Source organism: Anguilla anguilla, chromosome 2 (genome assembly GCF_013347855.1).
Source record: "Anguilla anguilla isolate fAngAng1 chromosome 2, fAngAng1.pri, whole genome shotgun sequence".
Classification (NCBI taxonomy): domain Eukaryota; kingdom Metazoa; phylum Chordata; class Actinopteri; order Anguilliformes; family Anguillidae; genus Anguilla; species Anguilla anguilla.
In genome coordinates, this window is record NC_049202.1 from 23,400,454 (window position 1) to 23,427,440 (window position 26,987).

The 26,987-nt window shown below is 42.0% G+C and overlaps 1 protein-coding gene across 3 annotated transcripts in view; it reads left to right on the forward strand.

Annotated features, from left to right (window-relative positions):
* The window catches only part of atrnl1b (attractin-like 1b), a 252,548-nt gene that overhangs the window by 146,088 nt on the left and 79,473 nt on the right, over positions 1-26,987 (forward strand). For all 3 annotated transcript variants that reach the window (XM_035404118.1, XM_035404116.1, XM_035404117.1), the window contains exons 18-21: positions 1,047-1,268; positions 1,846-1,983; positions 6,201-6,294; positions 15,327-15,379. In XM_035404118.1, the coding sequence (XP_035260009.1) occupies positions 1,047-1,268; positions 1,846-1,983; positions 6,201-6,294; positions 15,327-15,379 (507 nt within the window). The remainder of the gene's footprint in view (positions 1-1,046; positions 1,269-1,845; positions 1,984-6,200; positions 6,295-15,326; positions 15,380-26,987) is intronic.

Below are 26,987 nucleotides of genomic sequence, written 5' to 3' on the forward strand. Positions count from 1 at the left end.
TGCTGTCAGGTTTAAAGAAGAAGCTCCCTAAATCCTGAAACTCTGATGGAGGTTTGCCATATGGAAAGTGGGAAACTATCATCCACACTACATATTATAGTGAGTTATTTTGAGAGTATGAGGAATAATTTCATATATCAAAATGTCTTGGAAGATTTGTGAATCTTGCTTTTGCATTCTAACCTCAATGCTGAAATCAACTAAGTCTACAGAGCAGCTACTACAATGAGTATGTCTATTGTATCACAAACCGGGGATGTGGGGCCTGCTCAATCTTGTGCATTCCCAGTATACATTGAATGAGAGGCCGATCAGGAAGTGATACAGTTGGCCTCAAATTTCACCCATTGAAAATAGCGATGTCCTGGCGTCCATTTATATACTGTCAATGCTCTTGTCCCTGCCCCAGCAGTCCTCCTGAAGAGAGATCGGAGCCCACACGCAGCTCTGAATGGCCACAGTGAAGAGGAATCATTGCCCGCTTTTATTGTGACACCCTATTTTTAGACAGTTGCTATATCTCCCCCTCGCAAGAAACAAATGCGACAAACACTAAAGGTCCTTTTTGCACTGAACTTTGTAAATCTGTGAGAATGAACAGCAACGTTGATCTAGTGTTGCAGGACCCAACGATGCAACAGGCGTTAGCAAGTAGCATTAGCTTTGCATTGCACGTCAGCTGTGCTTCTTTCAGGTTTCAGGCTGACCTACATGTGGGGTGGGCCACACTGGGCTTGGACACTGCACAGTACAGAACTTTTCAGTTTTTCAGCAATGGAAAAAGATGTCATTTAAGGACAATAAGCAGAATTTAGTTTTTCAGCATTTTCATTCTTAAGTTTGTAAAGGTGTATCTTATGGCTTGGTGGAATCATAACTTATTGATGTGCTTTCCTATCTTTTATTTATTTTAGCATTTTTATGTCAATTCATTTTTATTTTCGTGTTCTTTTATTATTTGTTTGCGCGTTATTTTATTAATTATTATTATTCCATTCTTCTCTCACCCTGTCCGTCTCCCTTCCCTCCCTTCTCTCGCTCTGTAGCTCAAAATTGCTCGGGCCTGCGCACCTGTGCTCATTGCCTGGAGCAGCCAGACTGCGGGTGGTGCAGCGACCCCAGCAACACAGGGAGGGGTCAGTGCGTGGAGGGTTCGTACAGGGGGCCCATGAAGGGCGCGGCATCCAAGCAGAGCCGGGACATGGCGCTGGAGCCCGGGCTGTGTCCCAGGGACCGCGGTTACGACTGGGCCTTCATCTCCTGTCCCGGTGAGAAAATGCCTGTGTCGTGTGTGGTAGAGCGGGGAAAGCACTCCGGGAGGGGGGTAGAGACTCGGGGACATCAAGTCATTAGCCGACTATGACCTGCAGACATTTATTGGCATTGTGCTGCAGACGGCTAGTTGTCGTTATTGAGGGAGATTTCTTTCCTCTCTCCTTGATAAAAAAATTACCATAAGAAATTATAGTTACATTACATTACTGGCATTTAGCAGACGCTCTTACCCAGAGTTACTTACACATCGTTAATATATAACATTTACATACATTTATACAGCTGAATATATACTGAAGCAATGCCGGTTAAGGGTACAACAGCAGTGACCTAGCCAGGAATCTAATCTATCACCTTTATGTTACAAGATCAGTCCCTTACCCATTATACTAAACTGTTGCACTGCCATAGTTATAATCATTTTATAGGATTTTCAACACTTCATTCACATTATTGCTGGCTCAGTTTACGAGTATGTACCATGTTCGTTAATGGAAGCCAATTACAGTTCTCTGAATATATTTGGGCAGAAAAGGAGCTGGTCTCTGATTGGACGCCCTCTTTTCCCAGCTTGCCAGTGTAACGGGCACAGCACCTGTGTGAACGGCAGCGTGTGTGACCAATGTAGGAACCTCACCACCGGACAGCAGTGCCAAACCTGCATGCCGGGTTACCACGGAGACCCCACCAATGGAGGGAAGTGCCAAGGTGAGTGCCCTTGTTCCAGCTGAGCAGACGGCAATGGACGAGATCGAAAATGAGGCTTGCCAAAATATCGTCGGGCATTGTTGGGTTGTTTGCAAGGCCTGTGCTTCGCTGTTGTGGGCCCACTTCGCAGCAACGTTCGCTGCTGCAACATGAGCGCAGTAAGAGGTGGTTACCCTGCTAGTAAGCGGTGATACTGCGCTCTTTGTGAGCGTAGTTGCGTAGCTTAGTACAGAGAAGCAGCGGGGAGACGTGACCGTCCTGCACTTTAAATCCCCACCGCTCCGCAGTCACGAGCCGCTAACCCCGAGAGCTCTGTCCTGCTGTTTAATGGCCGTCCATCTGTCTGTTTAATGACTGCTTGGGGATTGGCGGGTTGTGTTTGGGCTGTCAGAGTATAGTTAGTGTTTATCTCTTTATTGTGCTGTTGAAAGCTCATTAGTGTTTTTATTATCGGGTTATGTAATGAGAGGAGATGGGTATTCATGTGCAATATGCGTTGCAGTAAAAGACCAAGCTGGAATCTGAGGAGCTGCCCCCTGCTGAGGTGGTTATTTGGTCTCCAGGGAAACCCTTTATATTCTGTGATTAATTATTCATGCATCAATATTGCAGCAGAGTTTTATAGCCCCTCACTAATACCTGCTCTTCTGCATTGATTAGACATTCACGGGGAGCTATGGAGGACATGCTTACGTGTAGCTTAATCACATGTATTTGCTCACATGCACATACAGACACACACACACTCGTTCACTTGCACACATTCACTCACTTTGTTTTTCCTCACACTGTATGCACACACACACACGCATGCGCACACGCGCAGGGTTTCTCCTATATGGGCAAGATCATACAGATCGGCTTATTGTGCCGAACACAGGGAGCTTAGAGGAGAGAAGCACTTACCGTTTAATAAACTCATTTATTCAGAGCCGCTCGCCATTAGCGCTTTAAGACCCACGCATAGATTTACTTCTGCCTCCTAACTTTCAACTCCCCCTTTCCGCTCTTAAGGAAAGGTCGTTTCTCTGACTGTTTACTTTCACACACTGTTCTGTCACAGTCTGTCACTGGCGGCCTTGGAAACGGGACTCGGAAAGGCGTTTTGCAGCCAAACAAATAGCAAGTCGCCTGGCATGACGTAACGGAAGGATAGAGTTCTGCCAGACCACGGTTTCGAATTTTTAAATAAACCAGGCAACTGTTACAACAGAAGAAGAGACAATTTACGTGCTAATATATGTGTTAGTGTAATAATGAGCCGAGGAAAGAGGTGATTAATCACTCCTGTGGTTCAGCATTATTGGAGAGCCTCAGGGCAAAACCAGACACCGGGAAACATCTCCACAGGCTGGCTGTGTCTCGCTGTGCTTCCAACACTTCCTGCACCGTAACCCTGAACGCTCTATATAAGTGCCCTGAACGCTCTGTAAACGCAATGACACGACCAATGCTTTATAAATATCACCTCACCTGCCCACCCACCCCCCCAGCTCTGTGCACACTGTAGTTGTCCTGAGCAGTATAAATGCTCTGAACCCACTGAAAGCTCTGACAGTGACGATCTGAATGCAATCCTTGCCTTGTTGCTCTGTTCATAGTCAGATCAACCGAGCTATACTGATGTCAGTGTAGCTCATTGTTATTAAGCACAGGCAGTGAAAGTCCCCCACATGTCCCCCACAGTGGCCCTGAATCCCAGTGTGTCATTCGCTTCTGACATTTAATCATATTTGGCCAAATATAGTTTACGTGATGTCAGATGCTTCAGGCAGTGAAATCTGTAAAATGTGATATACATGTCAGACGCAGTAGGAGGCCTTAGGGAGTTTTGAGCCAAATTGATTTGTTTAAAAGTGCTGTATATATAACAGTTTGAGTTTGAATACTATTACTTTTGACGTAATTCTTTACTGTCTGTGTGTCTGTGTTTCTTTGGATCAGCTGGTGGATATGTGTAGTCACCCCATTGACAGCCCACTTTGCTTTGATTTGAAGAGTGAGTGTGGCTCACCTGAGATTTGAGCCTGCCAAAATTCTAAACTTGCACGTGTAAGCGTTGCTTGTGTGTGAGCGGCGTGTGTGTGAGCTGTGTGTGTGAGCACTGTGTTTGTGTGAGCTGCGTGTGTGTGAGCTGCATGTGTGTGTGAGCTGTGTGTGTGTGAGCTGCGTGTGTGTGTGAGCTGCATGTGTGTGTGAGCTGTGTGTGTGTGAGCTGCATTTGTGAGCTGCGTGTGTGAGCTGTGTGTGTGAGTTGCGTGTGTGTGTGAGCTGTGTGTGTGAGCTGCGTTTGTGAGCTGCGTGTGTGTGAGCTGCATGTGTGTGTTAGCTGCGTGTGTGTGAGCTGCGTTTGTGAGCTGCGTGTGTGTGAGTTGCGTGTGTGTGAGCTCTGTGTGTGTGAGCTGCGTGTGTGTGAGTTGCGTGTGTGTGTGAGCTGTGTGTTAGCTGCGTTTGTGAGCTGCGTGTGTGTGAGCTGCGCGTGTGTTAGTTGCGTGTGTGTGAACTGCATGTGTGTGTGAGCTGTGTGTGTGTTAGCTGCGTGTGTGTGAGAGCTGTGTGTTAGCTGCGTTGGTGTGAGCTGCGTGTGAGTTGCGTGTGTGTGAGCTGCGTGTGTGTGAACTGCGTGTGTCTGTTTGTAGTGCCATTCCTCAGCTCTATTTAAAACAGCCACATCTGGGATCAGGCTGTGAATTCTGCGCTCATTAGACACCCTTCTCAACGGAGGCACGGTGCTATTACAGCTGTTATATTTTCCAGTCACACACAGTTTTCTCTACTGAGATTGCTCTTTACTTAACGGTAGTGTGAGCACCTGGGACTGCCATTCACAATTTCTGTCTTTTATAAATCCCCATCAACCTGTGTTTGATATAAATGCTTATTACATTACATTACATTACAGGCATTTAGCAGACGCTCTTATCCAGAGCGACTTACACAACTTTTTTACTTAGCACTTTACATTGTATCCATTTATACAGCTGGATATATACCGAAGCAATGCAGGTTAAGTACCTTGCTCAAGGGTACAACGGCAGTGTCCTTACCTGGGATTCGAACCTACGACCTTTCGGTTACAAGCGCAGTTCCTTACCAACTGTGCCACACTCCGTCCTCCTTGGGTCAGGCTTAGCGTCATGGAGACTTCCTCGATGCAGCAGGGTCTGTTGGAGGACTAAGCGAGATCTTCCCCCATGGGTCTGCCATTAAACGCCTGGCCCATCTTCTTCTGAAGATCACTCTGACAGGAAGCTGAGATTTTACATTGCAAATGGACAAGAAATTCTCCTGGGCATTTTAGATTTTTAAAAAAGTGAGAATTCCTTAGGCAGGTGTGGACATGAGGAAGTGGAAACACTGTCTGAAACGTTGTTGTTTTGGATGAAGTAAAGTTTGTTGATTTGGTTGTTTGGGTTGGGCTTTGTTGCTCTGGGTGAAGTGGAGTGTATTAATTTGGATGTTTGGGGTGGGTGTTGTTGCTTTTGGTGTAGTGGAGTGTGTTGAAAGGTCACAATTCATTTTTGGCTGGACTGCAACAGCGGGGCCAGCCCTACAGACACAAATGTCTGTGACTGAGTGAGTGATGAAGTTACACCATTGGTCAGCCGAGTTATGAAGTTACACCATTGGTCAGCCGGATCACGTGTGTTAGGTCCAGCCATATACTAGGTTTTGACCTGGTCTTGTTAATTTTTTGGTAGTGTTGGGATATCAGGGGGTGTGATGGCACCCATCACCAATGCATGGTAATTTATTACCACAACTATCCACTGGGATGTGACAAAGCCTCCCCTCTGTTACTCAAAACGGTTTTACTGAGGTTGCAGTAATGACGACAACTAAAAGAACATACTCAATACAAAGATCAATGCACTCTTGTGCACAAAGCAATAATGTGTGATGAGTAGTGTTGTGTGTGTAATGTTGCGTGGGTTGAGCTGTGGTTGGTAGATGGAAGGTCAGAGAAATGACCGCGCTTCTGTTTTTTCACCGCTGTTTTATAGTCTCCTTCTGGTGGGTCAGACTTCCGGAAAATTCCCACTGTGAGTCTGTGACAGACCACTGGACCCCAGCTTCTCTCATGGGTCGGCCTTGGTCTCTGTTTACTGCTAAATATGATTAAACTGCCTGACCAGTTCACTCTCTCTCCCTTCTTCTTCCTCCCTCTCCCATTTTCTCCCACTCCATCTGTTGTCCTCACTCCGTCCCTTTTGCAGCTTGTAAGTGTAACGGACATGCGAACGTGTGCCAGGTTCTGACGGGGAAATGCTACTGCACGACCAAAGGCATCAAAGGAGACCAGTGCCAGCTGTAAGTTCCACTGCAATGCCAAATTCAATGCGATGCAAGACTACAGTCACTGCTTCTCATTACATTACATTCATTTAGCAGGTGCTCTTATCCAGAGTGACTTGGATAGGAAACTGCATAAGTGCCGTCACCACACCACTAGGGGTGTGCAGAGACGTCATTATCTGTATCTGTATCTGTATCTGTTCACCCAACAAAATGAGCTGTATCTGTATTCGGATAGAAGACAGGAAGTGGGTGTGGTTTATACCGGAAGTCGCGTTAAATCAGGAAAATATTGTATTTTCTAACATAATATTCATTGGTAATGCAATAGCATATAATTAATTATGAAATATATTTCCACATCCTCATACAGTACTTTTCATCTCTCTCTCTCTTTTTTATTTTTAATTAAACTAAGTTTTATGAACTATCTGAACCCCAGCACCCCCCCCCCCTTTAACTGGGGTACATCAGAAACAGAAAACAATGTTTTATAAATCGAAAGATTCTGGTTTGCATTGGAAATAGAAACTATTTACAGTAAAGATATACAGAAACATATCCTTCAGTTGAAGGGAATAATCCTATCACTGTTTGTTTAACACAGCTTTAAAAAGCAAATTAGCTGCTGTTAAACTGGATTAGTATTGATGTCATTGTAAAGCCATGACTTTAATGCTTTATATCTCAACAATAGCAGTGCCAGTGATTACAATGGCAAAAATCTGGGATTTTTGGAATTATATACAGCTTTGGGGTAAACTCCTCATACTTCTGGGTTTAGCCAGACCCACTTATGGTTTTTATCCGAATACAAATATTTGTGTTGGTTATAACACACAGATACAAATACAAATAGTGCCATCTTCCTCCACCCCTACGGTGTGTGCTGCGTATGTGAGACTCTCTCTGTGGGTATACATTTGTTTGTGTGCGTGTGCCTGAGAGTGTATCATGAGTGTTGTCTGCATTTTTTATTTGGTCTTTGAGAAAATGAAGGATGTTTTGGAAGTCCTTATTCCTGCAGGCAATTGGCAGTATCTCCTGTAAGGGATCTCTGTGTGGCATTTCTTCACATGGCTTCAGGGCTGACAGGTGCTGTCTCTGACTGATGTGACTGAATGTTTTAATATCTGCATCAGCCCAAGGTGCAGTTCCAATGACAGGAGATATATCCATAATTTTGCTTTATTAAAACACACAGTTAAACTTTTTTATGTATGTTAGTTCCCAGGCCAACAGTTTATGATGCTGTGCTGGATTATTCAGAAATTGGGCCTTTTGTTCTCTGGTGTGAATATATCCATTTGTCTTTCCTGTTTGATTGCAATGTAAAAACAAAAATAATGTAATGATTCAAAGGGGTCACAGAGAGGCCATTTGTTGCAGACATGTCAGAACTACATTTCCCATCATGCCAGCCTGTAGTCCATTAGAGAAGCAAACTCACTGGGAGGCACAAGGGGGTTATCCTATGTACTGAGGCAGTGTGCAGGATAAAGTAGGCGGTGTACTCCAAACGATGTGATAAAGAACCACCATGTTGCCAAAAGCTCTGTCAGTATCCTCAATACGAACTCTATGTTTTTCCGCTTTATGTCACTCCATACTGCTAGGGGGGGCCCAAACTTGTCACACAGATTTTTCCAAGTTGCTTCGCACAACTCAGGATTATTAATTACATTAATTACATTTCTTGCCAGGAATTTTAGCACATTTCATCTTAAAAATCTCTGCATGATGGATCATAATAAAGATGACGATATCCTTGCACGAGGTCAGCCACTCTTCGTTCAAGGCATGACCACTGCTACCACAGTCTAAATGAGATACAGGAAATTTCAGGAATTGGTGTTGTTAGATTTTGGTGTTTTTTAGCAATGTGTCTTCATTACAGTTTTCAGAATTATAATCTGTTTAAGTCCCCACACCCTTCCTGTTTCTGTCTGGGTGTTGAGTACTCCTTTTCAAATGAAAGCTCTCCCCCAAAACATAGGTGCCATTGGAAAGCAACCCTGGGTGAATACAAACTTTAATGTAAAGAGTCACGATGGTCAGGGACAGGAACCAGGGAAGGAGTGAATTATCACATTGATGTGACCTTTCCTCCTGGCCAGAGACCATTTGTTTAGAGATTGTACTTAAGATGTGCCATTTCTCAATGATAGGGTGTTACACTGGAGATGCTCGTAAGACCATGCATTAAAGAGCTAAACTGTCTTTCACCATCGAATTCGATCCAGTCTCTTTCTTTCCTGAACGCAACTGGAAGCAACAAGCAGCGAACAGAATTTTGATTAAAGAAGACAAACAGATGCATTCTTCAGTGTCCTATCCAATAGGTTTGCCACGATAGAAGTAAATTGAGTAAAGTTTCACCTAATTTTTAGCCTAAAAAATTAGTTGGACAGAATGATAGCCAAATAAATGTTGGGGCAACACTAGGTACATACCTAGCTGCCTAGCATTACTAGTTGCCCCATCTTTTATTTGGCTAGCTTTCTGTCCAAACAATGTATCTTTGGTTTGACTAAAAAATGTGGTTGTTTCCTTATAGAAGGAGGATGAATGGGAATGTAGAGGTGAAATCTGCCCCCGGCTGGTCAACCATGATGCAGCCATCCATGTGACATTTGGCTGAACCAATTGCAGACAGCAGTCTGTGAACTGGTGGGCTGTTTGTGAACTACTTGTGAAGAGTTTTTGCTGGGAGCTTTCACATACCACACTGCACAAACTCAAAACACCGCAGCTTTTTGTTCGTCTCTTTTGTCGAAGCTAGAAAGTGGTGAAAATCACATCACACCACGTACTCCCATCTCCTCTGAGCTTATTACAGTATGGCTCAGTTTCACTCTAACAGTGTTATACCCACAGTAATGAGTTTCACTCATAGGGTATTATTCCCAGAGTAATGGTTTTAACTCTGACAGTTATACCCACAGTAATGAGTTTAACTCTGACAGTGTTATACCCACAGTAATGAGTTTAACTCTGACAGTGTTATACCCACAGTAATGGTTTTAACTCTGACAGTGTTATACCCACAGTAATGGTTTTCCCTCTGACAGTGTTATACCCACAGTAATGGTTTTAACTCTGACAGTGTTATACCCACAGTAATGAGTTTAACTGACAATGTTATACCCACAGTAATGAGTTTCACTCATAGGTTATTATTCCCAGAGTAATGGTTTTAACTCTGACAGTGTTATACCCACAGTAATGCGTTTCACTCTGACAGTGTTATACCCACAGTAATGGTTTTAACTCTGACAGTGTTATACCCACAGTAATGAGTTTCACTCTGACAGTGTTATACCCACAGTAATGGTTTTAACTCTGACAGTGTTAAACCTACAGTAATGGTTTTAACTCTGACAGTGTTATACCTACATTAATGAGTTTAACTCTGACAGTGTTATACCCACAGTAATGGTTTTAACTCTGACAGTGTTATACCCACAGTAATGAGTTTCACTCTGACAGTGTTATACCCACAGTAATGGTTTTAACTCTGACAGTGTTAAACCTACAGTAATGGTTTTAACTCTGACAGTGTTATACCCACAGTAATGAGTTTAACTCTGACAGTGTTATACCCACAGTAATGGTTTTATCTCTGACAGTGTTAAACCTACAGTAATGGTTTTAACTCTGACAGTGCTATACCCACAGTAATGAGTTTAACTCTGACAGTGTTATACCCACAGTAATGGTTTTAACTCTGACAGGTGTTATACTCACAGTAATGGTTTTTAACTCTGACAGTGTTATACCCACAGTAAAGAGTTTAACTCAGGTAGTGTTATACACACAGTAAGGATTTTAACTCAGGTAGTGTAATACACACAGTAAGGATTTTAACTCCAGTAGTGTTACACCCACAGTAATGAGCTTAACTCTGACAATGTTATACCCACAGTAGTTTCACTCATAGGTTATTATTCCCAGAGTAATGGTTTTAACTCTGACAGTGTTATACCCACAGTAATGGTTTTAACTCTGACAGTATAATACCCACAGTAATGAGTTTAACTCTGGCAGTGTTATACCCACAGTAATGAGTTTAACTCTGACAGTGTTACACCCACAGTAATGGTTTTAACTCTGACAGTGTTATACACATAATAAGGATTTTAACTCCGGTAGTGTTATACCCACAGTGATGAGTTTCACTCATAGGCTATTATTCCCGTAGTAATGGTTGTAACTCTGACAGTGTTATACCCACAGTAATGGTTTTAACTCTGACAGTGTTATACACATAGTAAGGATTTTAACTCCGGTAGTGTTATACCCACAGCAATGAGTTTAACTCAGGTAGTGTTATACACTCATTAATCAGGTTCACTCTGAGAGTGTAATGAGTTTGACTCAGTGTTGTGCCCCCTGTTGGTAACACCAGCATGCTCTTGCTTTTGTGAAACATTTTGCTCATTAACTGGATGGTTTGTGTGTCCACGAGCAGTTTTTTTTTTTCCTTTAAAGCATTTACAGCAGTCCTCAGCAGCTGAACTCGGCAGGAGGTGGATGTTCAGTCCCAAGTTTCCATCTTTAGATTATGATTTTAAACCCTACACATTTTAAGATGTTTGATATCATCCCACAGGGCCATGTAGTTTTCTGTAGTCCCAGACTGTTCATGCTATGGCTACTTTCTGAGAAATAACTGAGGAGAGAAACTTCTCTTGTAGCACATTTTGAGCTAAGATTCAGTTTGTTTATGAAAGATGCAGTTTTTTCTTGATGTAGGTATAGTCAAGACATGGAATTTTCAAGCTGTAAGTCTAAATCTACATGCTAGTGATTCCTCTGAGAAATGTCACTACCTTGTTAACATTAATGTTAGCGTAACGATTCCCCAGACGGGACCTTTCTTTGTGGAGTTTGCATGTTCTGCCTGTGTCTCATGGTGTATTCATTCTCATAGATTTTTTTCTTAAATAACAAATCATGAAAAGCTCATCTCTACCCTCATACTGGTATTCTGGAGATGTTTCATTTTTTACGTTACAAGAGCATATATCTGAATCTCAGCCAATATGCACACATTAATGCGTGCATGAAGCTCTTAATATTCAGAATCTTTTAATTACTGGTGAATGTGGGCTGCCACCTTGCTAAGAAGCTACTGTGTAGATAAGCTCCTTACGGAAGAAGCACATTTTAGTGTGTGATCATGACTAGTATGAGTCGTGCTTCTGACACGGCTGTTCTGTGGGATGTTGATACTTTTTTGTGAAAAAGCAAGCTATTAAGCTATTTTTAATGATTGGTGTTCACAAATAAAATAGTAAATACAAATATATTGGCTGGCATGCCTAAATCTGCTGGTGAGGTATGTATGTAAAATTTTGTGTGTGCGCGTGTGATTGTGCCTGTGTGAGTATGTGTGTGTTTGTGTGCATGCGTGTTTGAGTGTGTGCCTGTGCATGTGGGTGAGTGTGTCTGTATGTGAGTGCTCACATGGGTGTGCGTGTGTATACGTCTGTTTTGTGTGTGTGTGTTTATATGTGTATGTGTGTGTCTGTGTGTGAGTGCACTCGTGAAGGACAGGCACTTGAAGGAAAGCATTAAGCAGGAGAAAGGCAGTTTGCTGCGGGTAAATAAAGAAGTTTAAGTGGCGCCTGAAATTGGCTGCATGCAGTGAGACACGCAGAGCTGTCTGCCAGAAAATGAGGAGAAACAATGTCAATGTCGGCTGCCTCTCACCTTCAGAAAAATCCTCTAATATGTGCACTTCCATTCTGAGAGAGGAAGGAGAACAGGTCAGACAGCAACGAGAGATTTCTCTCATTTATCACAGCACTGAGGAGTTGCATTAAGGAAGAAAGAATCCTATACCGTTACAATAAAATAATTTATCATAAGAATACAGGAATTATGATACAGAATGGAAATGAAACGTGCACTAATGCATCAAACTCAGACGGTGGTCATTAAAACATACAGCCATTCACTGAAGCATATGCTTGTATTGAATTGAATAACACTGCAAAACTACAGTGCCACGGTGCTGACTGCAGTACAATGCTGAACATTACACTACAGAGCTCCATGTGCTGCATAGGCTTATCTAGCTTATCTTGCTTGCATGCTAAAGCTTTCGGCAGTGAAAGTATCTGGGGTATATTTACCTGCATTAGGAAGCAGAACCAGTTGTGATTATGTGTGCAGTTTGTGTACCTGCACAATGAAGCAGTTACTCAGGTGATATGAACAGTGGAGTGCATTGTAGTTTCTCCTCCTTCAGTGGGTTTAAAAAAAATGTATTTTTAAGTTAGACATGTTAGTTAGGCATTCCATGGCCTTTGTATGTATTTGTAAATCTTTGTTTGTCCTTGTGAGTGTGTGTATGTGAGTGTGTCTGCGTGTATGTCTGTTGGTGGAAATCTGTTGAGTGAGTATGTGTGAGTGTTTCTGTTAGTGTACCTGGGATTGTGTATCTATGAGTGCGTCCGTTAGCGTGTACCTGTGCGTGTCTGTGAGTTTTTATGTGTGTGTGCCTGTGAACGTGTATGTGAGTGTGTATGTGTTAGCGTTTCTGTTAGTGTACTTGGGAGTGTCTATCTCTGTGTGTCCGTTAGCGTGCACGTGTACGTCTCTGTGAGTTTGTATGTGCGACTGTGTCTGTGTGTGTGAGTGATGGGAGGTCATTGTGGCTCCCCGCAGGTTGTGCTGCGCCACGTCGCAGATTCAAGGTGTCTTGAGCCATCAGCTTTAGGCTTCTCCTGGCTGTGAGCAGCAGTTGATCTGATGAGCCGGGCGGTTTAACAGCACATTGTTTCTTCTCCATTATGGGAGCGATACCATTCATAATCTGCTTAAGGCCACCCAGTCTACAGTCTCCTCTGAGGGGCCTCCCTCTGCCTGCTGGTGCATTTCATCACATTCTTACATGTTCTGGATTAATTCCAGGCTGATAGTCATTACAAATGAAGGCCTTTCACAATGAAATTTAGCACCACTGTGTGTGTGTGTGTGTGTGTGTGTGTGTGTGTGTGTGTGTGTGTGTGTGTGTGTGCATGTGCGCGTGCGTGCGTGCGCGCGCGTGTGTACAGTGAGCTCCATAAAGTTTGTGACAAAGACATACATATACATTTTGATTTCACCATGTAGAAATTACAGCACTTAGCCCCCATTTCAGGGCACCGTAATATTTTGGACAAATGGCTTCGCAGATGTTTCTGATTAGTCGGGTGCGTTCAATTGCTTCCTTAGTACCGGTTTAAGAGAGCTTTCAGTATCTAGTCTTGATTCAAGGCTTTTGATTGCCTTTGAAGTCTCTTATTGGTGGTTGTCAACATGAGGACCGACCAGAGTTGTGCCAATGAAATTCAAAGAAGTCTGAGAAACAAGAAAATAACAGTCAGAGACATAGACCAAACCTTGGCTTGTCAAAATCAGCTTTGAAACATCATTGCATTCTGTTGATGACTGAAGCATTCTAATGATGACAAACCAACAAAAACCTTTCCAACACATCATAAGCACTCTTCAGGAGGCAGGTGTGGATCTATCAGTGACTACTGTCTGCAAAAGACTTCATGAGCCACTAGTTTGCTGAAGAAAATAGGATGGCCAAGTTACAGTTTGCTAAGAACTGCCTAAAAGGGGGTGTCTTGTGGCGTAGGGCATCGTCCACGTGGTCATTGCGAGCTGCGACCACGCGTCCTTTGTCGCATTTCTCTCTCTCTCTTTCGCTCCCCCTTTTCCCTGTTTCTACACTGTCCCGTCCAATAAAGTCCCAGAAAATAAATATATCTTTTTTATAAGTTTTTAAATGAGTATGCAGAGTTCTGGAAAAAGCTCTTGTGGACAGAAGAGACCAAAATTTGGTTGTATCAGATTAAAGTTTGACAAAAGTAAAGTGTGGAGGCCAAAAAAAAAACTGCTCAAGATATAAGGCACCCCCATCCCCCCCTCATTTGTGGGTGGTGGTGGGGGTGTTATGGTTTCGGCATGTAAGGCTGCCACAGGTAGTGGCTGTACAGACGCATGTTATCTTCCCAGGTTCAGGCAAATGCCTCAAAGCTCATTGGATGGTGCTTCATTCTACAGTAAGCCAATGATCTTAAATATACTGCTAAAGCAAATACTGGAAAATCATTCCATTTACCTGATTTGCATTTCATACGCTGAAGAGAAAACCTAAGGTGCCTGGCCCCCAAAACAAGCAGTAACTGAAGATGGCTACAGCACATACCTGGCTGAGTATCGCAAGAGCTGGTGCTGAGCACCTTTGATTACAGATCTAAAATTGTAGAGCCAAATCAACAATATATATATATTTTTTTCTTGTGTCAGAGCTGGTGTGTGTGTATGGGGGGAGGGGGGTTGGGTGTATAGGCAGTTGCACTACAGTTGGAATAGCAGTAGCTGTAGCTGTAGCTGTACTGTTATTCATTGTAGTGCTATTCACCAAAAGCTGGGGATCCTGGCTATAATTAGAATCATATTGGAATCAGAGCTGAAAGCCAGATGTCCAGGCTGTATTAGAATCAGAGCTAATAGCTTAAGGATCCAGACTATATTTGAATCAGTACTGAAAGCCATTGGTCCAGGTTGTTTTAGAATGAGAACTAATTGCTGGAGGATCCAGGCTATATTTGAATTAGTGCTGAAAGCCTGTGGTCCAGGCTGTTTTAGAATGAGAGCTGAAAGCTGGTTCCAAAAAAGTAGGCATGCCAGCCATGCTTAAGCACCGCTATTTCTAAGAGTAACAGATTAATAGTCAACAGACAGAACAATCATATATAAACATAATGCTAACCAGATTAACAAAAAAGACTAACCCAAAGAATTAGGAATACAGACCAAAATAAGGTGTTAATGACTTTCTAATATAAGTGTTCTGGTTTTGTTCATTTAATATGCAGTTAACTCAAAAGCTCTGCGTATTCCAACTCTCCTAATTCTTTGGGGTATTTATTTTTTTAATTATCTGGGAAAAGATTCCTTATTTTTCAGTCAGCTTATCTGTGTGTTCGATAAATGCCACCATGATACAACCGATAAGCTCTGTGTTTCTTCCTCTATTGCAGGTGTGACTCAGAGAATCGTTACCTGGGCAATCCCCTGAGGGGAACGTGTTACTGTAAGTATCTCTCCCGTAAGCCCCTCTCCTGTCCCTGTGAAACTGGCATGTTAAACTATTTTTAATTTCACACGTTTATTCAGTCTCTGCGCAGTGCAGTATCATACAAATTTATGGTCCGGGAGCATATGACGTTGAGGACGGGTGATGTTAGCTGATGCTAGCAGATACTGGCTTGCAGGCACGTGCGGGGGGGGGGGCGGGGGGGCAGGGGGCGGGGGCTGAGGGTGCTCGAGCACCTGCCCCTTTGCCCCTTGCTGTCCAAAGTGCCCTTTTGTCAAGGCGTTTTTTATTTATTTTTTTTTTATGGTGAAGGCCTGCCTGTGGCCCTTCAAGAAGAACATTTAACAATTAATAATAATTTAGCTATAAATAAAATAACCTGGCTGCCGTCAGTCAGTTACGTCACATGACCTTTCACCTGACGTCATCCGTGACGTGCCCAACGGAGAGTTGCAATTTATGTCTATCTTTGCGACCACCGGACGCCACAGACAGACGCTCAGCGTAATTGATATTTCATTTCACTCTCTAAAAAGGGGGAACTTCAGCTGCCGGTAAGTGGTGTTTGGTGTTTGTAGCGGTATTATGTGCGTGTTGTTTGGTGTATTTTACAAGACGAAGTGAAGTGAGCATGCACGTTTGTTTGTATTGCCGCGCGCAGCCTTCACAGTAGAAGCAGAGAGACTCAAAGTGTATAAATATCTTTGGCAGAAGCAGCCGTTATCCGCCAGCTAACCACAGTGTGCTGATAGAGGGAAAGAACGAAGTATGACGGGCGCCTTGTTTCTGTATGTCTTAGTTACTTTTTTGTCATGGGCGATTTGTATTTCTGTCCACCGTTTTTTATTTATTTGTGTAATTATTAGGGCTGTCAAATTAACGCGTTAATTTCGTTAATTAATTCATTATAAAATAACGCGTTAAAAAAAAATGAACACATAGCCTATAATATTATTTAATGTTTATGTTAATTAATTGATGTACCGATGTTACTGTAAGTTGCTGCGTGTTGAATAACACTACCTATATTGCCAAATAACCCAACTGTTGCATTTTGCCACACTGTCAGCCATTATGGGGTTCAGACCAGAGACTGTAAAAAAATATGGACAAAGCTACTGTGACGTCACCCATTGACTCTCCGTGGGTCTCTAAAACACGTTTTGAAGGTCAATGGCGGGCGCGGCCATGTTGTCGATTTGGAGCCAAAACCATAGAGTTAAGTGGTTCTGTGATTTTTACAATGTGATTGACAGTCCAGTGCGGAAAAACCCATCAACCTGAACGAACGATTGCAGAACGAACTTGAGGCGAGCTGACTGTCTGCCGTTATGTTTTGAAATATATTATCAAATTTTTACGGAGTTTAATTTCCATCTGTGACTGTACTGTGTCATGTAATCACATTATATGTATGACATTAATAATACAATTATGTTCAGTTATCTTCAATTTATGTTTCTCAGCAAAACGAATATGCTTAGCTAGCATAGCTTGCCAGTGAGCTAGGTAGGCTATCCGTGGTTAGCTCACGCATTAGCAGTATGAACCACAGGGGAAGAACATCGACTACCCTGATGGTCAATCAATCAGAGATGTGTAGGCTACCGGTGATTTGACTAGGCTAATTTTCATATAACTGTCTGGTAGACCTGCTGTTAACCGAGCAAGTTATCGTCATAGGTTTTCACCACAGTTAATGAGCCAGTAACTGCTACTAGGCCTACTCCATCGCCGTTTGTGGTGTTCACTTGCTGGGTGACGCTAGCTGACCGATCGTTCGCAAGTCACTTTTTACCGAATAAAAATTAACGCTGTCAGCGGTGATTAACAAATCTACCAAGTATTTTAATAACTGATCTGCAGGCGTGTAAATATGACAACGCAGTTTGTACAGCAAGTTTTCCACCTGGTGCATGAAGACAAAAATAATGTACATTGAATTTCTAATTATTATTAGGCTATTTTTTTTTCTTGTAGATTATCAAAACCAATGGAGAAAAGCCAATATACGCAAGGAGCCCCCAGGACCGATTCTGAGAACTAGAGCCCGACCGATATATCGGTTTGGCCGATATATCGGCCATTATTTGACCTTTTTGACAACATCGGGATCGGCAGTTTTGTAGCCGATGTGTCCCGATTTTTAAATAAGTATAATAAACAAAAAAAACATTGATTCTTTATCTGTACTTGTCTGTTCGAACGTTGTAATTGCTATTTACTAGAATTTTCCAGTAGAGGAAGCTCTAATACAAGTGTGAACTGCAGCAGCTGACGCGCTACTTCTGTAATAAGACGTTTGTCACTCGTGCCTCATCCAATATTCTCCACTGCAAGTCTTGTCTACACAGATTCGATTGCCGCAATAAAGGTATGTATATTTAGTGAAAGTTTTTCATTACCGTATTTTCCGGACTATAAGGCGCACTTAAAAGCCTTTAATTTTCTCAAAAAACAACAGTGCGCCTTATAATTCGGAGCGCCTTATATATGGATTAATTCCGGTTGTGCTTACTGACCTCGAAGCGATTTTGTGTGGTACACGGCGCTCACAGCGTTCTGTCAAAATGTTTTAGTACGACTTTGGTAAACTACAAAGCCGCACCGCTTGCAGCATTACGGCTACTGTAGTCAGGAGCGTCGCGGAGTAATACAACAATACAATACAATACAGTAACACAGTAATACATACTGTGCTTCACCATAATATTACAGTGTGTGTGTATAAAGACCCCAAAATGGCACCTGTCAAGAGACACGCTTACGACGCGGACTTCAAACTCAAGGCTATCAGTCACGCAGTAGAACATGGGAATAGAGCAGCTGCGAGAGAATTCAACATTAATGAATCAATGGTACGGAAGTGGAGGAAGCAAGAAGATGACCTGCGTCAAGTAAAGAAGACCACACAGAGTTTCCGAGGGAACAAAGCGAGATGGCCACAGTTAGAGGACAAAATTGAACAGTGGGTTATTGAACAGAGAGCAGCAGGTAGAAGCGTCTCTACAGTCTCTATTCGACTGAAGGCAACAGCGTTAGCACGGGACATGAATATCAATGACTTTCGAGGCGGTCCTTCTTGGTGATTTCGTTTTATGAAAAGACGTAATCTCTCCATCCGCACACGAACTACCGTCTCGCAGCAACTGCCAAAAGATTACGAAGAAAAGCTAGCCACTTTCCGCACAAACTGCAAAAACAAGATCACTGAAAAGAAGATCCGGCCAGAGCACATCACCAACATGGACGAGGTTCCCCTCACCTTTGATATCCCCGTGAACCGCACTGTGGAGAAAACAGGGACCAGAACGGTGTCTATACGCACCACAGGGAACGAGAAGTCATCCTTCACTGTAGTTCTCGGTTGCCAGGCTAATGGCCAGAAACTTCCACCCATGGTCATTTTCAAGAGGAAGACTTTGCCAAAAGAAAAGTTTCCAGCCGGCGTCATCATCAAAGCTAACCCGAAGGGCTGGATGGACGAGGAAATCATGAGAGAGTGGCTGAGAGAAATTTACGTCAACAGACCGGATGGCTTTTTCCACAAATATCCGTCCCTATTGATCTGCGACTCCATGCGCGCCCATCTCACCGATGCTGTCAAAAACCAAGTGAAGCAAACTAATTCGGAGCTTGACGTCATTCCGGGTGGATTAACTAAACACCGGGTGTTTTTTTTACGTGTTACAACTGAACAAGGTTGGGAGTTATTGTGAATACGCTTATTAACGTTTGAACAATGTTGAGAGTTATTGTGAACGTGTTTAATAAAGTTTGACTGACTGACTTATCTGACTGTTTTGTTTCGCTTAATGCGCCTTATAGTCCGGTGCGCTTTATATATGAAAAAAGTTCGAAAATAGACCATTCATTGACAGTGCGCCTTATAATCTAGTGCGCCCTATAGTGCGGAAAATACGGTAAATGCGTTTATATGACCACTATGTTTATCAATCCTCATTATCAAGCGAGCGAGCTAGCTAACATATTTGGTTCACTTTAGCAAGCTAGCTGGCTAGCAAGCCTTTATGAAGTGGCAGTGAGCACATAAGCAGTGTAGGATCTACATTTCCAGAGGACATTGCTGTATTCTCAAATAAATAACCAGCCAAAATAAAATGGTGATTGAATGCATCACACATTTGTTTTTTTTATCTGGGATAATGATATTAGCTACTAGCTATATGATGCTGTGTCAGTAGCCAACGCGTTATTGCAAGCGAGTGTGTCATCTAGTCACGCGTCATCACAGTAAAAACGCCGATAAAACACTTCTAACGTGGATCATTTTAAGCCATGTTATCTAGCTTTTTCGTGATAACGAGAGAAGGATTGCTGTTGGAGAAGTGAGTCAACCAGCGCGGGTAACCTGCACGAAAGCGCATTGTAGTTTTTTTCACCACTGAATTCTTATGGACAAGCCTCACGTTACGTATTTTATCCAGTCAATTTAGTTTCATCGAACGTTACCTGATTCACTCATTAGATCCGCAAGATAAAGTCTTACTCTTTGAGATCATGCAGTAGGAATAAAATAAGAAAATATAATTCATTTAACTTACTGAGAATAAATAATAAGAAATAATGAGGCTATGTCAACAGCTAATGCGTTATTGCAAGTGAGTGTGTGTCATCTAGTCACGCGACAGAGCGCATTGTAGTTATTTTCACCACCGAATTCTTATGGACAGGGAAGCTCGCTAGATAAAGTCTTACTCTTTGAGATCATGTAGTAGGAATAAAATAAGAAAATATAATTCATTTACTGAGAATAGATACTAAGAAATAATAATAACAAATTAATATCAACAACAGCAATAATAATAATATTCATAAAAATACATGTTTGAAACTGGAAAACTGTTTTTTTTTTTTTAATTAATTTTTTTATAGATGGCTGGAAAAGAAAGGAGTAAAAGCAACGTGTGGAATTATTTTGAATTCACACCACTTGAAGATGGTGTTAATATATATATTTAATATCATCTTTTACATTTTTTTATTTATCAAAAAGTTCTTTGTGCGTTTATTTTCATTTAGGCCTATTTGTTTGCTTATAAGTTAAATGTTCTCAAATATAGAAACTTTGATAAAATATAAGTTTTTCAAATTGATTTGAAAATGTTGCACTTTTTGACAAAATATCGGTCAAAACATCGGTAATCGTGTGCTAGGACTCTCCAAAAATGGGGATCAGCATCGGACCCAAAAATCTGGCATCGGTCGGGATCTACTGAGAACCACTGTCTTAAATGCTCTTGTCGGTCTCTTAAATGCCAAAAACATGTTCCTTTCTAAATGCCAATCTTACAAAGATGGTTAATTTTGTTAAATTCTGTGTGTGTGATTTCATCCTGTGTTTTATGTTATCCAACAAATAAACCTTAAGACTCTTAATTCACTTCGTGAAACTGAAAATTTTGCAGTGTTTATCCCAAAATCGCGATTATAGTACCTTTGTCACATGCGTGAAGCGTGGCCCAGGTAGACATTTACGGAATGTACACGACTGACAAGTTTGAAAAATTGAATATTTGCTGGTTAGGGTTAGCTGGCTAGTCAAATGGCTTGGTAGCCGAAGTTTCGAACTGTTTTAGCATAGGCTACTGGACTACCAAATATACCAAGCTGATTATGCTTTCTGCCAACTAATTATTTGGTTAAAGTAACAATCTTGAATATTTTCATTAAAATAAATGTCTGTTAAGTCACTATCGCTGCATTTGGTAACACAATGGTGATTGAGCCTATTTTTATATTAATTTATACTATTATTATTATCATAATTCATGCTTAAAAAACTTGGTGTCTGTGGTGACATTTCCGGGAAAAAATCACAAGCGGCGCACAGTTAGTGACGCGTTTTTCATCACCCATCAGTGGTTGGTCCGCCAGAGAGGGTAGGCAGAACAGACTCGCTCTTCAACTCACTTGTGTGTGAGCGGCGTACTGTTTTTTCCGGTGTCTGCATGCGTTACAATAACAGAGAAAGGGAGGGTTGGGGGAGTTATGGAACCCTAAAAAGTTTTTGTGTAACATGAGAGATCATATTATTTGTTGATGTACATTTCGTATTACATTTAATGACAATATAACTTTACTAAATTACATAGCTATTTGCACAGCTAACGCTAGCTACCGGACCATGTCAAGAAAGACAACATTAGTTTAGACAACGTTGCGCACAGTATCCATCTCTCATATCAGGTAACGTTGCGTTAGCTGGCTAGCTAATGTAATTAACACAATCTAATGTCGGCTAACAATTAGAAAAAAACGCTAGCTAAAGGTACCGACCGGTACCGACCTCACAAACCGTCTCTCGAATGCAATGCTACCTTGTTGCAACGTTGCAGTGTAGCTAACTTAAGGCCAGTTCAGATCAATGATTCGCAATGAGACTGGGTGCAACTTGCAAAATTCCAAGACGTCTGATTGTAAAAGTTCTAAAACTGCACCTGGTGATTTGACAAGGACGGTCTTTTAAAACCTCAGGGCGGGCAACGGCTCTGCTACTACATTACATTACATTTACATTACATTACAGGCATTTAGCAGACGCTCTTATCCAGAGCGACTTACACAACTTTTTTACATAGCATTTTTACATTGTATCCATTTATACAGCTGGATATATACTGAAGCAATTTCGGTTAAATACCTTGCTCAAGGGTACAACGGCAGTGTCCTACCCGGGAATCGAACCTGCGACCTTTCGGTTACAAGTCTAGTTCCTTACCCACTATGCTACAGTCCGTCCAACTAGCCAGTTCACACTGCTACAATTTTCGTCTCGTTGCGAATCGTTGATCTGAACTGGCCTTAACGTTACCGTTATTTACATTGCCATCGAGTTCATCAATATATTATAATGATCGGAATAAAGCCGGGGTATGTGGAGCAGAGCCGGGTCTGATTTCTTGATTTCTGAAGACGTCATGCAGGAGAAAACTAAATAAAAGAATACGGCAGTATGGATTAGCATTGTTATTATTTTATTACGCTTCCTCATGTGTTCCTTCAGCCTTTATGCCGTTTTTGATGAAATCTCCTTTGTTTTTGTTTTATTCTTCTTGTTCTGATTGCTAATTTAACACCCAGCTCAGCTTTATTCTCGAACAGTTTAGCTAGCAAAACCAGAAACACCAGGGGTAACATTTTGCAAGGCAGTTTCAAAAATACCACACAACAATCATTCACGAAAAAGACTGCTTATTGTGCACGAGATACATAATTGCACGAGCCACAGCGAATCCCGCAAATTCTTCTCTGCAGTGTAAAGATGTTCATACCGGGCAAAAGGTGGATAAAGAACGTTTGCAGAAAGTGATCATCACTAATTCTACCCCAGGTTTGCTACGGCATTTTAACCCGGCTCGGCAGTGTAAAGACATCTTGAGTTAGCCTAATGTTAGACAACGAATGAGTATGTACATAACGTTACTTTTATAACAACCGTTTTTTATTCAGTAAATAGTAAGTGTTATACTTGGCGTGCCAACTGACTGACGTCACACAGGCGACACTGGTTGGATCCAGTTGGATCTATGGGAAGTGAGGTCCAAAAACACACCTGCAATTACCGCTTCTCGCCATTGGCACCGCCATAGAGAACGAAACTGAAATATTCGAGATTGTCACTTTAAGTAGGCTAAAGGAAATAGTAAAAATGACTCGGCTACCGAAAAACTTCAGAGGAGGATTATTTTATGGTCGTCTAGTGCAGCTGTAAATAGCACACGCCATAATGAAATCACTACGAAATGGGATGCCTGCATTTTCTGACTTCGCACAGGTGGACCGTGGTCGAAGCCGCAATGTCAAGGCCAAGAGGCGCCACCTCCTACCCAGTGACCATAGACTGTAGCCCCTACTGTTGCTTAGTCCTCCGCAGTTATCAGGAAGTGACGCAAACTGTACCTCATTGGTCCACAACAAATATTATAACAGTGCCCAAATGACACAATAAATCATGAAATCGACCCATGGACAGTCATAAGACGAATAAAATACACATATTGTGACTATTTGTTCTCATGAGAAAAAATTATTGACTTTGTATTTTGACCGCATTTGTACCATAGACTTACACGGAAACCGGATATGAAAACACCTATACTGGAGCCAACCGTAGTGGCGCTAGTGAGCAACCAGGAACAACAAGACCAGGAAATGAGCTTCAAAAACGAAGTATGGTTTTGGCCGCTTGGTTCAGACCCGTTCAGGCCCTTCAGCTGGAGCGGTCAGTGTGGCTCTGAGAACAGCCCTAAATTTCTAAACGACAGTTCTGACACCACTGGAGTGAATTTACGAACGCACCCCTCTGACACCGTGCCTCGCACAATTCCAACCGGTCAGTGCGTTAAGGACAGTTCAGACAGGGCCGGCCCAAGCCTTTATGGGGCCCTAGGCAGAATTTGATTTGGGGACCCCACCGCCTCAGCGCCGCCAATACTATTGACTATTGTCAATGCTTGATCATTCACCTACTGTAGATCTAACACACCCATTATCAATTTTATTAGTTGTAGCTGTATTGCTTACATCATAGCCTACATATAGTATGAGTACATAGTTGATGGAATAGAATGAGTTTATTTTACCAACGTAGATTGTTATACTCAGCAGCAAGCCATTTGTACATAAAACAACAACTCTTAATCTATAACTAGCTAATTAAGGCATAATGATATTGGAATATAAAAGCAAAGACCCCAAAATGGTAATGTAATAATGTTAGGCTGTTATCAATACCAAGTTTATGGAACAGAAGTTTATTTTCATTACAGAAATATATACCCAGCAACAAGTTATTATTAAAAAACCTTTAATATATAACTAGCTAATTAAGCCAGATTGATTGGAATATTTTACCAATAATCACAACATTCTAGTGTTAAATAATGTTATGCTGTTATCAGCTCAGTATACAAACACGAAAACGTTAGCTTGCTTTTATTTCAAAGCAACTATGAATAGCTAGTTATCTAGCTATCTACCAGTTAAAATCAAAATTTCTCTAGCTAGCTTTAGCTAACTTGCTATTATACATACAACTAGGTGGATTAAGATCTCAAGACTATTTAGGAATGTTTAATCAAACGTTAACTTTCCTAAGACAAGACAAGATATGCTACCTAGGCTATGTTAGCTAGCTAACGTTAGCTTCTGTTTTCTTCTTCTTTCTTTTCTCTGCTCCAGAAGGATAGCCTATTCCTTTTTGCGACATTACTTTTTTGCTGCTTTTTCCATCGACGCAGAGGAGAGGATTGTAACCTAACGTTAGTCTGACTGAGTGTGCTTGCACCAAAATGCAGTTAACGTCCTTTGCAGGGCGCATCAACGTGACAGCGGGAATTGATTAAACCAGTAGTATTAGCTTGCCAGCCCGTTAACATAATATTGCGTTTTTGTATGATTACCATTGACATAATATAATATATAAAAAAACAAACATTTCAAGCTCTCTTGTGGGACATTTCAAGCGCTCTTGGGGGCCCTCTGGTGGCCACGGGGGGCCCTAAGCAGGCGCTTAGTTCGCTTATGCGTCGGGCCGGCCCTGAGTTCAGATGAATAATTCGCAATGAGACTGGATGCAACTTGCAAAATTCCAAGACGTCTGATTGTAAACGTTCTAAAACTGCACTTGCCGATTTGACAAAGTGGGTTTTTGAGACCCCAGGCAACTGGTTAGTTTCAGACGCTCTGAAACTAACCAGTTCACACTGCTGCAATTTTCTCTGCAACATTCTAAAACTGTTTAGTCTCCTTGCGAATCATTCATCTGAACTGGTCTTTAGTTGCGCATGTAAATAGTATGTTAAATAGTTTAAAAAAAGACTATTATGGCCACATTGGTGCTTAAGTGATAAGCTTATGTTATTTTTTTATTTTTTTAAACTGTTATGGCCACATTTTAGGCTAAGTGGTAGAGGTAATTAAAAAGGAGAGGTAAATAAAAGCACTGACAGAAAGCTCTGTTTAGTGTATGGTTTGATGTGTCATCACATTCGATTTATGGATGTTTCTGCCCTTGTTTTTGTTTTGAAATTGTGTAAACTTTTTTACGAGAGATGTACACAGATAAGTCATTGTTTGGATTGCTGCATCCCAGTGTCTTTTTGAGGGGGCCCCTGAAAGTTTTTATTGCACGGCATGTGCCCATTTTTAGCTTTGAGCACCTGCCCCTCCAGAGGTCTCTGCATGGCCCTGCTGGCTTGAACAGATATCAGATGGAGAATCTCTACTGAAAGGTTGAGATTCCCCCCGATTGTGATATTTTACTGCCGATATCTCACACATTTGTTCAAACATGACACGAAATGGTAGTATTTCTGCTTGTCTGTATTACTGTTGAAACTCCTAACCAAGTCGCAAGCCCTGTTTCTCTGTGCTCCTTCTTGGCCAATTGGACGCAGGTTTCCATGCTGACTCTGATCATGACCTCAGGTCGCTGAGCAGTTTGGAGCCTGTTGGCCACACCCATATGATTGGCCCTGAAGATAGTCACCATCTTTGGGACAGAGCAGTTATTTTATTCCCATGCCACGGAGGAGTTTTCTCATTCCATCTGGGAGCTGAGTGGAGAGATGCAATTAGAACCTGACCCTGTTAGTCAAATCAGGATCCTCGAGGGCCAAACACTGCTGGTTTTCCACCCTCTCTTTGCCTGGGAGTCAGGTGTGATGACAGTGTGGCCAATCAGTCACAATAATTGTTTAGTTAATTATTGTTTGGTTAATTTGGTCAATTATCTGGGAGAAAATAAAACCAGGGCCGGATTTGGATTTTAGGGCCGGATTTGAGCATTCATGCATTACGATGATACATTATGAACTTAGTGGAGCAAATGGCTCCTCCAACTCCCCAGAATGGATCCCTGACCTGTCTTTAGGCCTTCATTTGACAAAATACAATGTCTCCGATATCTGTAGTGTGGAACACAAGCATACCAGCATTCCATCACTGAGATTCCTTAAGTCATGCTTTCTGATTGGCTGTTACTGCCCACGTGCACTCCCTGAAATCTGTCAGACGGCTGGCGGCATAAACACGGTGATAACCAGGGCACCAGCAGCAGACGGGCGTTCTGATTGCTCTCACGCAGCATTGCGCTAGGCGAAACAGCCATTCGGGAAACACAAATTCCATTCGTTTCACTTAACGGTTGAAATTTACCTTCAGGGACAAAGATGAAATCTCTGTCAAATTGGTCACATTTTTTATTTAGTTTTTTTTTCCACATTTATTTTGTTGAAATGCTTGTCTGGTTAGTTGCATGATGTGATGCCACCAGATGGTATGCCTGTCCGCACTGCGTACCACACGAGGAGCATGCCAAAATGCCATTTTATCCTGTGAAAGAGATCAAATCCTGTCACAAAATTAATTATTCCTCACATTAACTACGGCTTTGTTCCGATGTACAGAAAGCATTAGCCTACCTTATAAAGTTCCAAAGATGAAATGATTCCCCATAGTTGACAAGTATTAGCAAGCTGTTTTGTGTAGTGACAGCAAGTTTGATGAATCGTCTTCTGGGACAAAGTGATGCACAAATTGACTGTGACAGGCCTCTGTAAATGACTTTGTCGCGACGGGG